The sequence below is a fragment of the Zootoca vivipara genome, chromosome 10, assembly GCF_963506605.1.
Source record: "Zootoca vivipara chromosome 10, rZooViv1.1, whole genome shotgun sequence".
Lineage (NCBI taxonomy): Eukaryota > Metazoa > Chordata > Lepidosauria > Squamata > Lacertidae > Zootoca > Zootoca vivipara.
Window position 1 is genome coordinate 69,017,536 of NC_083285.1, and position 16,016 is coordinate 69,033,551.

At 49.1% G+C, this 16,016-nt stretch overlaps 1 protein-coding gene across 1 annotated transcript in view; it reads left to right on the forward strand.

The window, feature by feature from the left end:
- The first annotated feature begins 1,068 nt into the window (after positions 1-1,068).
- Positions 1,069-16,016, forward strand: part of LOC118091543 (cadherin-related family member 5-like) — a 38,377-nt gene continuing 23,429 nt past the window's right edge. Inside the window, exons 1-7 of the mRNA XM_060279763.1 lie at positions 1,069-1,078; positions 3,449-3,598; positions 8,316-8,530; positions 9,560-9,619; positions 10,016-10,108; positions 11,977-12,063; positions 13,771-13,881. Of these exons, the coding sequence (XP_060135746.1) occupies positions 1,069-1,078; positions 3,449-3,598; positions 8,316-8,530; positions 9,560-9,619; positions 10,016-10,108; positions 11,977-12,063; positions 13,771-13,881 (726 nt within the window). The remainder of the gene's footprint in view (positions 1,079-3,448; positions 3,599-8,315; positions 8,531-9,559; positions 9,620-10,015; positions 10,109-11,976; positions 12,064-13,770; positions 13,882-16,016) is intronic.

The following is a 16,016-nucleotide window of genomic DNA, read 5'->3' on the forward strand; positions in this document are numbered from 1 at the left end:
GGCAGCTATGAATGGAGGAGAATTTCCCGGCCATTTTTCTGGTGCCGCTTGCCCTTCTATGGGCACCAGAAAATGGCGGCGCCGGCGCCGGAAGTCACTTCCGCGCATGACCGGAAGTTGCGTGACGCGACCTCCGGTGGCGCTTTGCCCTTCTATGGGCATCAGAAAATGGCGGCGCCGGCGCCAGAAGTCGCTTTTACGTGTTTCCGGTCATGCGCGGAAGCGACTTCCGGCGCCGGCGCCGCCATTTTCTGATGCCCATAGAAGGGCGAAGCGCCACCGGAAGTTGCGTCACGCAACTTCCGGTCATGCGCGCACTGCCGATCCCGGATCTTTACGACCCGGACTTGGCAGCTATGGTGGGGAACCCTGTTGCAACAGTTTAATAAAGATCAGGCTTACTAGCTGCTTTGCTTCTCAAAATTCTCTGGTTGGCCTCTGTTATTTTCTCCTGCTGATAGAAAACCTACATAAGGACTCTTGGATACCCATAAGGGATAAAGGAGCAGGTGTTTTTTTCTTATAACACACCACAACTTGGAATTGCCTAAAACCAAAACGGAAGTTTAAACATTCCTGCATCCGTGGTTCTCGAAGGGTGTGTGGCAAGAGAGAATAGCAAGGGTGACAGAGAGATTCGAGGGCAATCCAAGAAACATTTAAACATTTCCGTATAATATCATCATCATCATTATTATTATTTTTAAAAATGTGGATTATGGATACCAGTAGATACCCTTTCAAAATGAGAGCAAAAACATCAAATGATACCGATTCAGAATCTCTATTCGAACAGAGCTTTGCAGGAGACTCGTTTAATTCTTGTGTAGCTGCATCATTTTACACTTTCTGAATGCCCCGCGATTGTATTATAAATTAGCTGTGTTCTGTGTTATAAATCCAGCACTGCTCAGAGTTCTTTATTTTTGTGTTCCAGTGCATTTCTTTCTTTCTTTCTTTCTTTCTTTCTTTCCTTCCTTCCTTCCTTCCTTCCTTCCTTCCTTCCTTCCTTCCTTCCAACACCTTTATTGAAAGTTCAAAAAGTACATAATTATACGTGCACTAAGCATGGTGAGACGTAAATAAAAGAGAGAAAAAGAGAAATGGAACCCACGTAGAAGGGGAAATAAAGGGGGGGAGCCCCCAAAACTGTATATTTTACAAGGTTGTTATCGTACTTCACCAGATCTTAACCTATTACAGTATTTGTAAGAACGGATTCCAGTTATCATGGAAATTGTCCATGGCAAATCTGCGTTTATACGCAAGTTGTTCATATGTTGCGAGTTTGTATAAGTCTTCGATCCAATTGTAGAAGAGAGCCGCGTTTTTCTTTTTCCAATTCATCAGTGTTCCCGTGCATTTCTTATCAATACAATTTTTCGATGTGGTGTGAGCAAGTTTTTATTCTGAAAGGGTGGTCCAGAGGAAAAAGTTTGAGAACCACTGCTATGCATAACACACCCCACCCTTTGAAGGAGGCCACATTATGTAAAATATTAGTATTCACATTCATATTGGTATGATATAAATATGGTGAAGGGCCTTAGAAATATTCTCTCTCTCTTTTATTTTTTCTCTTGCTTTTATAACTTTCAGTTCTCTTTAATATTACTGTTCCGTAGACTAGTTTGATCCTTATTGTATTTTATGTCGAGAGATTCCAATAATTTTTTTAAAAAAAAAGTAAAATACAGTATTTGCATTGGGCACAGCTGTCAACTTTTCCCTTTTCTTGCGAGGAATCCTATTTGGCAATAGGGAATTTCCTTTTTAAAAGGGGGAAACTTGACAGCTATGGCATTGGGAAGCCCTGTGAGATTTGAGGCTGCTTTTCCCCGCTTCCATGCCAGGCTGCTTTTCAAATCCTTGGCATTTCTGCTTCGGCAAAGGGATATGAAAAATACTCAGAGTCCTGTACAGTGGAACCTCGGTTTATGAACACCTCAGTTTATGAATTTTCGGTTTACGAATGCCGCGGACCCATCTGGAACGGATTAATTCACTTTCCACTGTAAAACAGTGAATGATGTTTCGAATTGTTGTTGTGCTCAGCTCTTGCTTGCCACTGTGAGAACAGGATGAAGCCAGGCTAGGATGGTCCTTTGACCTGATACAGAAGGTATCTTCTGATGTTCCAATGCTCTCTCACATCCCATACACCTGGAGCTCGGTCAGATGTGTTGATTTAGTGACTGAACTCTGCACGTGGTCAGAGGCAGCTGGTTCTGCATTTTGCAGGGTTCTGTGCATTGAAGTTTTGCATCTTTTGTTCTGGAAGCAAGTTCTGGAAATGGCCTTGGTCCTGTATACCTGAAGGAGCGTCTCAACTCCCATCATTCAGCCCGGACACTGCGGTCCAGCGCCCAGGGCCTTCTGGCGGTTCCCTCCCTGCGAGAAGTGAGGTTACTGGGAACTAGGCAGAGGGCCTTCTTGTTGGTGGCTCCTGCCCTGTGGAATGCCCTCCCAGCAGATGTCAAGGCAATAAGCAACTATTCTACTTTTAAAAGACAACTGAAGGCGGCCCTGTTCCCTGTTTAGGGAAGTTTTTAATGTTTGATGCAGTATTGTTTTTAATATTTGGTTGGAAGCCGCCCAGAGTGACTGGGGAAACCCAGCCAGATGGGTGGGATATAAATAATAAATTATTATAATAATATTATTATTATTCCGGGGCTGAACCTTTGAGCTCGGATCAGTCTTTCAGCTCAGAACCGGCTTCTTCTCCTCCCTGGGGGAAGGATCTACTGTAAAACCCCGAATTTGGTCTCGAATTTGGTCTTCTAGCAGAATTCGGACAAATAAATGGAAGGAAGTCAGATTAGGTCAGGAAATGCCAGCTGGCTCTCTTCACTGTGTAGATTTGCTTCTTGCGGACTGTGCAAAACTGTGGAACCGGAGGTAAAATGAGCCGACCTGGACTTTGCTAGGGGGGAGAAAGATTAGGAGAGGCTGAGTTTGTAGAGCCAGACGAACCACTTGGGACACCTTGGCCCTTGAGCTGGTGTGGCATTTTGGAGCCAATAAAAACGTTTAGGGGTACTCTCATTTTGACTCGAGAAAATCACCATTTTATAGCCCAAATCGGGAAAAATAAATACAATCAACGGACAAAAGTACAAAGATTCACAAAATGTTTAGGGGTGTGCGTACCCCTGCGTAACCCCCAGGAGAAAAAAAGCACTGTATTCAGGAAATGTCACTTGCAAAAATGTGGATATTAGTCCCGATTTCATGCAAAAAAAGAGAAAGAAAAAAGTTTATATTGGTAGAAATTGGCACTAAAATGATGCTGAGTTTTCATGTGGATGTTTTATATATGTTTCTTTAAAAATTGCAAATGGATGTGGAAATCAACTGAAGTTTGGGGGAAGTGAAATGGTCCGATTGGATTCCCCTGATCTGTATTCAGCTCATCCATTGGCCGTGACGCTTTCTTCCGCTCCAGGAAACCTGCTTGCGGCTGCCTCGCCTGCCCTGCCCTGCAGTCCTGCATGTGAGAACCGCTTCTCCCGGGTCGCCTGGCTGCAAAATATGCCTCCTTTGACATGCGGAATCCTCTTCCTCGCCATCGACATGTCCTTCCGGCTCATCACAGGTGAGTCCAGGAACTGTGATTGGCAGAGAGGTGGAGCCACAGGCAGGCAGGCAGGCAGTCTGGGCTCGGAGGTGCCACGGTGACCTTCTCGGGATCCAGGTGGTCTTTTCGGCATAGCACTCTCGAACTGCGTAAGAGGCTTTCGAGGCCAAAAGCAGCTCTTTGAATTGGGTCCATAAACGGATTGGCAGCCAGTGGAGTCGGACCAGAACTGTCAGGGGATGGACTGAGGAGGAATGGTGGAGTCCGACCCCCTCCCTCTTCCTGTACCTTCCTGAGAATAGGAGGAGAGTATAGATTAAGAACAGTGGTTTGCAGAAGGGCATTGTTCAGAGGCTGCAGAGGGGAGAAGCTGGGAAATATTGGAAGACGAATAGCAGGAAGAAGAAGCAGCAGCAGGGGAGAGACAGCTGACACACTCAGTGTCTCTAGAAAGCATTCCTGATCCCCCTTCTCCCAGGACCAGGCGTGCTGTGAGAGTAGGAGAACAGAAAGCTCAGCGGCAGAAAGCACAGGTCAGCAGGAGTAGTGTAGGATAGGGACGACGTAGTGGGGTGGGACTTTACTCGGAGCAACGGTCATTATCTAAGAGAGACCGCATTCCTTTGTCTCTCTCTGTGAATATTGAATAAGGTACCTTGGTTCTCAAACTTAATCAATTCCGGAAGTCCGTTCCAAAACCAAAGCATTCCAAAACCAAGGCACACTTTCCCATGGAAAGTAATGCAAAACGGATCAATCCGTTCCATGCTTTTAAAAACAACCCCTAAAACAGCAATGTAACATGAATTTTACTACCTAACAAGACCATTGATCCATAAAATGAAAGCAATAATCAATGTGCTGTACTATAAAATAAATAAGACAGTATTGTAGATGATAAAAATTAAAATTATTATTTTTTCTTACCTGCATTGATGATAGTCATTGTTTGGAGGGGGGCTTTTAACCATTTCCGCAGTCACACAATCAATCGATCAATCAATCAATCAGTAGCTGAACTGGGTTCCACACAGTCACAAAAACAAATTAACCGAAAAAGCCTCAAAAACAAAAACACAAAATAAATAGCAAAAACAAAAGCGCCAAACTTAATCCGTTCCGGAAGTCTATTTGACTTCCGAAATGTTTGAAAACCAAGGCACAGCTTCTGATTGGTGCAGGTGCCCTGGAAACAATAGCCGACAGCCACACCGGACATTCCGCTTCCAAAAACCGGAACACTTCTGGGTTTTTGGCGTTTGAGAACCAAGGCGTTTGAGAACCAAGGTACCACTGTACTTGGTAAGAACTGTTCTTGTTCTCTGCTTCTTGCCATCCCACCGTAGGAGGGATAGGATTCCTTGAAGCCTGACAAGAACATGCTTTCTTTCTCCTGTTAGCAATCCATCTGCCACACTGGGCATCCGCCATAGCTTCCGAACAGTCTCCGGGGGCAGCCCCACACACAACACATTGCAGGAGTCTAGCCTGGTGGTTACCAGATAGGGACACAGCTCGGCTATGACCCAAAGCTGGCAGAAGGCACTCCTTAAGGGAAATGGTTTTGCTAGGTAGATGGATCTGTGGCATTGCAGAACAGATCCGCCCGATTCAGGAGGAGAGAAAGGGCTCTTGTGTTCGAATCTCGCGGGTTTTCCCGCAGGCAAAATGTTCAGCCACTGTGAGAACAGGATGCTGGACTGGCGATGCAATTGGCCGTATGTTAATCTTACCAGTGATTTGGGAGGTGCCATGACAGGACAGGATTTCTGGGCAGCTCAGTCAACAGGAGGGACTCCAGACCCAGGCAGGCAGCCTTCCTACATCTTGAAATAAATGGAGAAAATACCACGTTGCTACCTAAAAGCAGGGGTGGCGCTGTGGGTTAAACCACAGTGCCTAGGGCTTGCTGATTAGAAGGTTGGCAGTTCGAATCCCCGTAGCGGGGTGAGCTCCCATTGTTCGGTCCCAGCTCCTGCCAACCTAGCAGTTTGGAAGCACGTCAAAGTGCAAGTAGATAAATAGGTACCGCTACAGCGGGAAAGTAAACAGCGTTTCCGTTTTCTGGTTTGCCAGAAGCGGCTTTGTCATGCTGGCCACATGACCCGGAGCTGTACGCCATCTCCCTCGGCCAGTAAAGCGAGATGAGCGCCACAACCCCAGAGTCGTCTGCGACTGGACCTAATGGTCAGGGGTCCCTTTACCTTTACCTAAAAGCAGGGCGGTTGGGAACAAGTCCAGAGTCTGAAACGTTCTTTCTCTACCACTGGGTACCAGACAGGTTTTGTCCGGGGGTGAAACTTGTTAATGAGTCCAGAAATCTTAGTGGATGCAGGAAGGAAGAGCTTCTGGCACAAGCTGCTTTGGATAAGGGGTTTAAAGCACGCTACGAAATTACAAGGTTTCCCCAAGTCCTTCTCAGGTCTTCCAGCTGCCAGGCCTTTCCATTTGTGTTGCAAAACAGAAAGCTCTGAACAAGAACAAACAACACGTCAATAATACTGTAAGCTGGTCCATGGCCATTAGATGTACCTTTGGGGACAATGTAATAAGTTCTGGAAGAACTGTTACCCTATTGCTACATTTGGAGCACCTACCGTATCATTGCATTTGCAGGATGCTGACTGTGGAAAGGCTTTTTTTGCCTCCATCTCAGTGATCTTTGATAGTGACTCACCCCTCCTATATTCCTGTTCAAGGAACATTTATTTGATTCCTATTATTTGTGACTCCATGCACATATTCTATATCTTCTGTTTATGAATTTTGAAACAATATAATGTTATAAATATTTTGTCAGTATATTATTACCCGATGTGTTGCTTGTTGTTGTTCAGACCTTTCCGTTTGGCTGGCCGAAGGCAACGTTGTGCATCCGTACGCTTAAAATAAAAACAATTGGAATAGAAAAAATATCTCCCTGCTCAATTAAATACAGCACATTTCCCCCCTCTGAATCTTCCTGTGTTCTGCTTTGGTTGAAATTTATCTGTACATATTTAGATATTAGATCTTGCTCCCCAAAATGGCTTCAGTCTGAAAACCAAGATGGCTGTTCAACCTGTGGATTCTGTTTTGCTTATGTTGTGCTGTGGAGTTCAGGGATGGTAAAGAAATTCAGGCCGGTTTGCTTTCAAAGGCAAACCTCCCTAATGTACATTTCCCAAAACTAAGCGCAAACCAAATGCTCATTCCCACTTCTGTTTGTCCTGCCGTCCCCCCCCCCCCCCAGGAAAACCCACTCTCTGCCACTGAATTGGAGCAAACCTCAACTGAGTTTTCTGCTGAATGGTGTTTGCTCTGATTCAGCAGTAGGACTCGAACGCATGGCTTCAAATTAGAAGAAAGGAGATTTCGATTAGACATCAGGGGAAACTTTCTGACGGCAAGAGCTGTTTGACAGTGGGAACGGTCTCCCTTGGGAGGTGGTGGACTCTCCTTGGAAGTTTTAAAGCAGAGGTTGGATGGCCATCTGTCCTGGATGTTTCGGTTGAAATCCCTGCATTGCAAGGGACTGGACTAGATGACCCTTGGGCAATCCTTCCAACTCTACAATTCTGTGATTCTAAAGAGAAGGTTTTCATGGCGTGGCAAATGGAAAAAAAACTCTCAGCTCCGTGCTTTCTAGGTGTGAGGCAAACGGTATGGAGAAACCCCAAAATGCAGCCATCATTCAAAAGCCACACCTCTCTGAATTTCTCCATTTCTCAATGGAGTTACAGTGGAACATCGGTTTCTGAACACCTCGGTTTACGAATTTTCGGTTTACGAATGCCACAGACTCATCTGGAACGGATTAATTCACTTTCCATTACTTTCAATGGGAAAGTTCGCTTCAGTTTATGAACGCTTCAGTTTATGAACAGACATCCGGAACCAATTGTGTTCATAAACCGAGGTACCACTATATCTAGTTACATTACACATCTAAAAATGCTTTCCATATTTTTCCGTGTATAACTCGCCCCCATGTATAGGACACCCCCTATTTTGGGGGGACTAAAAATTAAGAAAATGGGGTAAGATTGCCCAGAGCTCTTGAGCTTTTTTTTTTTTTGCAGAGGACTGCACAGAGTTGTTGAGCTTTTTTTAGGGGGGGCATTGCCGAAAATCAAACACCCGCATGGCAGATGCTAACACTTGCACCCGTCGCGACAGTCGATCGCCGGCCCAGTTGTTGCAGCAACACCCAATCAACACCACCCCTTGCTGCGCGCTGAAGACCATCTCAGGCTCGCGGCATCAAGCAATCCCACACCACCACCCCTGGGCACTACCCATGTATAAGACAACCCCCTATTTTAAACATAATTTTTCAGGAAAAAGCCCCCCTAGTTTTATATACGGTAGAGGATGTTAGATTTGGGTAAAGTGTGACCGCTCTGGGGTGGATCCGAAACTGCGACAAATGCAGAAGCGAGATCGGTTGGGGTGTCTACACCACAAGGCCCTCCATCAAATGCCCAGGTTGTAAATATGTGCCAATAAAACCATTTATCCTCCACTGACCTTTCTTCCGAGGAAGCAGGACGCCAAGTAAGTGCTGGAACTCTAGAGTTTTCTCACCCATCGGAGATTGGGGCGGCATGGAACAGTCTCGCCCAAGCCCTGAATACTCATGGATGTGGATCGAGCCGGTCGAGGGGTGGGGTTGGATGACCTTTGGGGGTCTCTGCCACTCTGTGAAATTCTCAGCGGTGTCTGACCTGTCCCTTTCCCCCTCCGGGACTGCCAGCGGTTGCTGACCAGTGCAGCGGGGGGAGCAACATCTTCACCGAGATCCCGGAGAACAGTCCCTACGGCACCTTGGTCTGCCGGTTAATGGTGTCCGCCGATCCCGAGGGCGACTCTGTCCAGCTGACCTTGGGCGGGATCGATGCCGATTGGTTCTACTTGGACGGGAAGGCTGTGCGGCTGAACGTCTCCGAGGAAAAGGTGTTGGACCGAGAGGTGAGTGCAGCCCCCCCCCCCTGCCAGTGCCAGGTTTACGAATAAGCTAAACAAACTATAGCTTACGGCCCCACTCTCCTGGGAGCCCTTAAAAAAAACTACAGTGGTGCCTCGCTTAACAAATGCCCTGCTTAACGAAATTTCCGCTTAACGAAAGGATTTGTCGAGCAGAGCTTGCCTCGCTAGACGAATGCGTTTTACGAAAAATTCGTCTAGCGAATCACGGTTTCCCATAGGAATGCATTGAAATTCAATTAATGCGTTCCTATGGGGGGAAAAAATTCCAAAAAAAATGAATGCATTCCTATGGGATTCGCTAGACGAATTTTTCACTATAAGAAAAGACTCGTGGAACGAATTAATTTCATCTAGCGAGACACCACTGTAAAGGGAAAAAAAACACTGGATGTACATTTCCAAAATATAAAATGAAAAACAAATAAAATAAAGCCTACATACCATAGCTGCCAAGTTATCCCTTTTTTACAGGGATTTTCCCTTATGCTGAATAGGCTTCCTCGCGAGAAAAGGGAAAACTTGGCAGCTATGCTACATACAGCAACAGTGTTTTGCGTTGTGTAGGCTCCTAGGATGTACAGATTCTATTATTCATCCTATATTTGTGCCTTAGATTTTTTCCCTGCCTAAGCGCAGTACCATCTCTTTGTCCCTACTGAGATCCATTTAGTTACTTCTGGCCCTGTTCTCCAATCTTTAAGGCCGTCCTAAATCCTGATTCTGTCTTCTGTGGCATCAGCTACCCCTCCCAGTTTGGTACCACCTGCAAATATGGCGAGCATCTTCTCAATTCCTTTTATCCAAGCCATTTATAAAATTGTTGTACGACACCGGGCCCAGGAGAGAGGCCTGCAGCGCCCATCTTCTCCTCTTTCCCCCCAGAATGATGAGGAACCCTTGGTGAGCACAAATAAAAAGGATTAAAAAAATAACAATTCTGCATTTGCAAAGTTGAGGAAAGAGATGCTTGAATGATGTCGGGTGACGCTCTCTTTTCTCTCTCTCTTCCAGGCATTGGAAACTCCTGTTCTGATGGTTTCCTTCACATGCACGGAAGACGGCTTCTCGCCGGTACAAAACATTGCATTTTATTGTTGTTGTTATTTAGTCGTTTGGTCGTGTTTCTGAACTGATCCTGGAATGTCCCACTTTTCCTTATTGTTGTTTAGTCGTTTAGTCGTGTCCGACTCTTCGTGACCCCATGGACCCCGTCTCCTGTAGCTCTGGCGCCCTGTGACACTTCTCCCATGGGAGCCTTGCTGTAAAATGTAGCACAAAATCGTAAACAGAGATCCAGGATCCTCGGGGGACCCGCTGCTGCATTGCTGTCCATGATCCCCGTCTCCCAACTCCAGGGCGCAGGCCCACCCCCCACCCATCTCCATTTCTCCCAGCAAAGGGAACTATAGTTTTCCGGGGCAGGCGGCGCTCGAGGGAAGCTCACAACACCCTCTTCTTCCCTGGCAGGCTGAGTACAGGATTATAGTCCAGGTGATGAACGAGAACGACAACAAGCCGCGGTTCCGGGAGGACACCATTTTGACGCAGAACATCAGTGAGGTGAGCGCCTGGCGCCCAGCTGGGACTGGAGGGGTCAGGAAGACCCCGGGCTCCTTCTCCAGAATAGGGGACTCGAGAGGAGAAAGACCAAGCATTTTGCGGGGAGTTCAGGAAGAGAAATAATCATGCGTTTCACACACACAGAGGAATTTTTCTGGCTTTTCCTTCCTTCTTCCTGAGAGTGGGGGTGTCACCCCATGTTGGGGGGTGTGTCCTGCCAAGGTCCCGGTCCTACCATTTGGCAGAGTGAGCTAGCGGCCTCCGGTGGCGGCGGCTGGGTGTTACGGATGTCGGGGACTCAAGGAGTGGTCGCTCTGAGTAGGATGAAAGGAGCGAGCTCAGTCGTGTTCACTCGCTTTATTTCTTTATTTGCTGCATTTGTAATAATAATGGAAATGAGTTATAACCCGCCTTATCCTGAAGTTGGCTCGGACATGGTTAGAGTCATAGACTCGTAGTGTTGGAAGGCACCAGAAGGCCCATTTAGTCCAAATCGTTCTAGGTATGGGTCCAAGCGGTCTGGCTTTTCCCAAAGAAAACCCGCTCTTTATTGCTCAATCGGAACAAACAGCAAACCACAGGAAACCAGGTTCTTCCATCCCCTGTCCAACAGGTTGATCGCAATCTACTAGTCGATCACGGGGCGCCCCTGGCTGATCTTGGTTGATCGTGTGATCCTGGTTGATCACCCCCCCCAAAAAAAGCTCAACAACTGTGGGTCTTCCTCCCACATACCCCTCAACATTTAGTGGATCTAAGTTTGGTCTCATTGAGGGGCAGTATTTGAATATGAGTAGGAAAATGAGAGTACCCCCTAAACATTGTATTAAAGAAAACAAGCACTGGCTCTTGGCAACATCCTTTGGCTCACGCAGAAGTGCTGGACCCCAAAAATAGGACATTCTGGGATCCAATCCGAAGCTGTGAACGGCTTCTGTGATTCTGGGGTGTCTCAGTCAAATCGGGGCGGCTGCGGGACATCTTATTTCAGTGCTAAAGATCGGGTTTCTTTTTATTATCTTCTTCCTCCAAGGAGCAGACGATGTTCTCTGCACACCTCTAGCCATTTTATCTTCCCAACAGCCCTGCAAGGCAGGTTAAACTGAGTGATATTAGTGACTGGCCTGAGGTCAGGGTGCTGGATATAGGGGGCAGAAAAAGGTTCACCCCACTCAATATTATGAGGCAGGGGGCTGAGCCCCCCCTCACCCAATATTGAGGGGGCCATCATGCCCACCACCCCTGGGCGAGCACTGGGGTGCCGGGTGAAGGCGAGCGGCTTAGAGGGTGATTTTTGCCCTCCATGGTCCCCGCCAGAGCATCCCGGTAGGCATGGCCCAACTGGAGGGGGGGCGTTGTGACATCATCAATGTGCAACAGGGCCCCCCCCCCACATGTTGGGTGCAACTCGGCGCGCCTGCCTGAGGTCACTCAGTAAGCCTTTGATAGCGGCATGAGGATTTGAACCCGGGTCTCCTTGGTCCTCAATGCATGACTTAACTGCGAAACCGCGGTGGAAAAGGCTAATCCTGAGGAAGTTGATATTCTGCCAAAAAAGAGTGTTTCCTGTTCCCTCTCACAGCGGGCAGATGAGACGTCACTGGTATGAGGGACGAGGTTCTCTAGCCAGCCACATTGCCTGGATTCGCCCTACCTAATTTCGTTTCATTTCATCACTTTATAACCATTTTTTTTAAAAAAAAAATGCTTCGGGGGGCAGCTGCCCCCCTGCCCCTTGCTGGGTACGCCCATGCCTGGGTATGCTTTATCCCCATATCCCAGGAAGGATGAGAGAGTGGATAAGGAGGACCCCTCTCACTAGACCTGACTTCCCACCTAACCCTGCTCTCCCACTCTCTTGTCCCCAGCTGGCTGCCCCCCACTCCGTGATCTTCAGCACCCAGGCGGAAGATGCCGATGGCGACACCCTCATGTACGTGATCGACGGCACGTCGGTGAGTCCTCTCCCCAAGGCCACAGGGAGGAGGAAGGCAAACTTTTAGTTGGGGATGGGGATTGCTTTAGTTTAAGTATAAATGTTCTGGAAGTTGGGCAATAAGGGCAGTACAGGATTCCTTTTGGTGTACCGACCTCCCCGCTGCACCAAGGACCAGGTGCGCAGCCTGGGAGTCATTTTGGACTCACAGCTGTCCATGGAGGAGCAGGTCAATTCTTTGTCCAGGGCAGCTGTCTACCAGCTCCATCTGGTACGCAGGCTGAGACCCTCCCTGCCCGCGGACTGTCTCCCCAGAGTGGTGCATGCTCTGGTTATCTCCCGCTTGGACTACTGCAATGCGCTCTATGTGGGGCTACCTTTGAAGGTGACCTGGAAACTACAACTAATCCAGAATGCAACAGCTAGACTAGTGACTGGGAGCGGCTGCCAAGACCACATAACACCAGTCTTGAAAGACCTACATTGGCTCCCAGGATGTTTCTGGGCACAATTCAAAGTGTTGGTGCTGACCTTGAAAGTCCTAAACGGCCTCGGTCCAGTATACCTGAAGGAGCGTCTCCACCCCCATCACTCAGCCCAGACACTGAGGTCCAGCTCCGAGGGCCTTCTGGCTGTTCCCTCACTACGAGAAGCCAAGTTACAGGGAACCAGGCAGAGGGCCTTCTCGGTGGTGGCACCCGCCCTGTGGAACACCCTCCCATCAGATGTCAAGGAAATAAACAACTATCTGACTTTTAGAAGACATCTGAAGGCAGCCCTGTTCAGGGAAGTCATTGATGTTTGATGCTGTATTGTGTTTTAAATATTTAGTTAGGAGCTGCCCAGAGTGGCTGGGGAAACCCAGCCAGATGGGCGGGGTATAAATAATAAAATTTATTATTATTATTATTATTATTATTATTATTATTATTATTATTAGAATTCTAGCACCCCAAAACTTGTGCTGGGGTGATGTTCCGGGGCTTTGCACGCAAAGGCAAAATTGCACTCGGAACAACTGGGCTGTGGGAATCATAGAACTGTAGAATTGGAAGGGATCCTGGCGGTCATCTAGTCCAACCCCCAGGGAAGGTCATGCAAACTTTTAAAACCCTACCACCTTCCTCAGGGAAGTTTGCATGAGATTTCACTGGGCCATCGCAAGAACTCAGGCGCCCCTTCTGACTGCTTCCCTCTCCGTTTATGGATCCATTCTCCCGCCAACCACACAGAGCCACAACCGTGTCAGCAAAAAAGTTGTGTGTCTCCTGCGGTCAGCACTGGCGCCACCTGCTGTTCAGCTCCCGACCTTCCGCCCTACCAGCCCCAAATGGGTCGCCGGCAGCAGAAAGCAAAGCAAGCAAAGGCGTTGGCACCGTTTTGTGTTGAAGCCGTGGCTGAGTTGGACGGTGCCCAGCCCTCACTCAGCCAGAACCGTGGGGCTGCAGTGCACCTGCCCGTCCCTCGCCGACCCCCGTTGCTCCATGGCAACGCCAGCGTGGGCGTGGGATTAGCCAAGGGGGAACCAGGACACCTAGACCTGGCCGTGGGCGTAGATTACGGCCAATACCTGTGCGGGTGGAGGAAATGGATTTGCAGGGCAAAGGGTGAGCGGGCGGGAGAAGCGCCTTTGGGAGAGGGGACCCTGAGGGATGCTGGGCTTGTCACCCTCTGTGGGCATCAGCCGTGCCAGCTGCGTGGCTACCACCCCTGTTTGAACTTCCAGGCCGACGCCAAATATTTCCGGATCGACCTGCCCAACAGCGGGAGGATCGTCCTGGGCAAAGCGCTGGATTTCGAGACCAAGAGGCACCTTGAGTTTGTGATCCATGCTGTGGTGAGGAGGGGAGCGGGATATTGGGGGGGGATGGGGGCACCCACAAGGGCCAAATCCTCTCTTCGCTGGTGCCCCTCGCTGCTCCCACACATCAGGATGCCAGCCAGTATGCTGTGTTCTCAGTAACTCGTAAGAACATAAGAAAAACTTGCTGGATGAGGCCAATGGCAACCTGTTCTCACAGCAGCTAACCAGATGCCTTTGGGGAGCAGAATCCAAACACATTATTCTTATTCTTATTAATATCCCACCTTAAGGCCCCAGGCCGGCCCACAAGATTTTGAACGTTAAAATGTTAAGTAAGACCAGTTTAAAATAACTTGCAGTTACAGAAATAAGGTGGGTCCTAAAAACATATACCTGAAGGGTCAAAGGCCAGGGACAGGTTTCTTCAGCATCCTCCAGAAGCTGTGCAATGAAGGTGCCAGACATGCCTCTGTAGGGAGGGAGTTTCATGGCTTAGGGGCCACCACAGAAAAGGCCCTTTCTCCCAGGCTACCATCCTGAGCCTCTGAGGATGGAGGAACTCTCAAGAGGTCCCCCTCTGGGGCCTGAGTCACTTAGGGCTTTAAACATTAACATGAGCACCTTGTGAGAACATAAGAACGCTTTTCTCCTGCTCTGGGATGTAGGACCCATGGATTCAGGCTAAACATCAGGAATAACTTTTTGACGGTAAGAGCTGTTCGACAGGGGAGAACGGTCTCCCTTGGAAGGTGGTGGACTCTCCTTCCTTGGAGGTTTTTAAGCAGAGGCTGGGTGCTTATCTGTCCTGGATGCTTTAGCTGAGATTCCTGCATTGCAGGGGGTTGGACTAGATGGCCTTTGGGGTCCCTTCCAACTCTACAATTCTATGATTCCAAGGCAAGTCTGCCGGATTAGGCCAACGGCCCATCCAGTCAAGAACTCTCTTTTCACAATGGTCAGCCAGATGCCTGTGGGAAACTCGCAAGCAGGATCCGACCACAAGAGCCCTCTCCTCTCATGTGGTTTCCAGCAATTGGTATTCAGAAGCATTGCAGCCTCCAACTGCAGAGGAATCGTGGAACCGTGGAATTGTAGAGTTGGAAGGGTCCTCTAGCCCAACCCCTTGCGATGCAGGAATGAGAGCACAGCCATTGTGAGCCCTCGAGAGCCCTCACCCGGTCCTCTTTCAATGCCGTTCATGTTGGCGGCCATCCCAAAGGAGACTTCCTTTGGTCACGGGGTGCCCTGGGTAGCCACGCCAAGACGGTGCCCTTGAGATGCACGTGCCGTGCTGATCGGAGACGTCGGCCGAAACATCTGGCGGGCGCCAGGTTGGGGAAGGCTGTCGTGGAGAAAGTCAAAGGGTTCTCCCGTCCAACTGCCCTGCGGTGCGGGAATCACCACCAAAACCTAAGTGGCGGGAGAGAGCGAGGCCTTTCGGAAAGACCAGGAACCTCTTCCTTGTGGGCAGCTATTTTCAGGCACACCCCCACCCCCACCGCTGCTCGCCGGCTCATTAACAGCTGCCTGGGCCTCTCTAAGCTGGCTAATTGGGGGTGACGTGATCCTGTCAGCTCCCCCCCTTCAGGGCTAATGGCTTAAATCTCTCCCCCTCTTCTTTTAATTTCCCTAAGAGGGCTCACGTGAAGCGGCACCTCGCTGCATCCAGAGCTGGCCCCCATACCCTCGTGGCCCCAGGAATGCCAAGAGCCCCCCCCCGCCATCTGTGTGGCTCACCCCCTCTTTGCCCAAACAGGGTGTGCCCCCCGGTTTCGCTCCAGCCCTTCTGCATCACTTGCCCTGAGAGGGAGATTTGGGCTGCTCTCCAGGTGGCACGGTGCCCAGCGGCGCCACCTTCCTTTGCACGAGGCCCATCCTGCTCCCTCTCCCACCTCTTCCTCCTTGCCCCCCCCCCTGCTTGTTTGCTTCCGAGCCAGGCGCCCTTCAGGTATGCCCTGGGGCAGCCACCCACGGCACGTGCCCGCAGGTGCTCAAGGCAACGCCGGGGCTTCCGTCTGACGTGTTTGGAGAGCATTTGCCGCGATTCGTTTGCAGGAGGATGCTTTGCTGTTCAATGAGCGTTCGTTCTGATTTTGTAGAATCATCAAATTGCAGAGTTGGAAGGGACCCCAAGGGTCATCTAGTCCAACCCCCTGCAATGCAGGAAT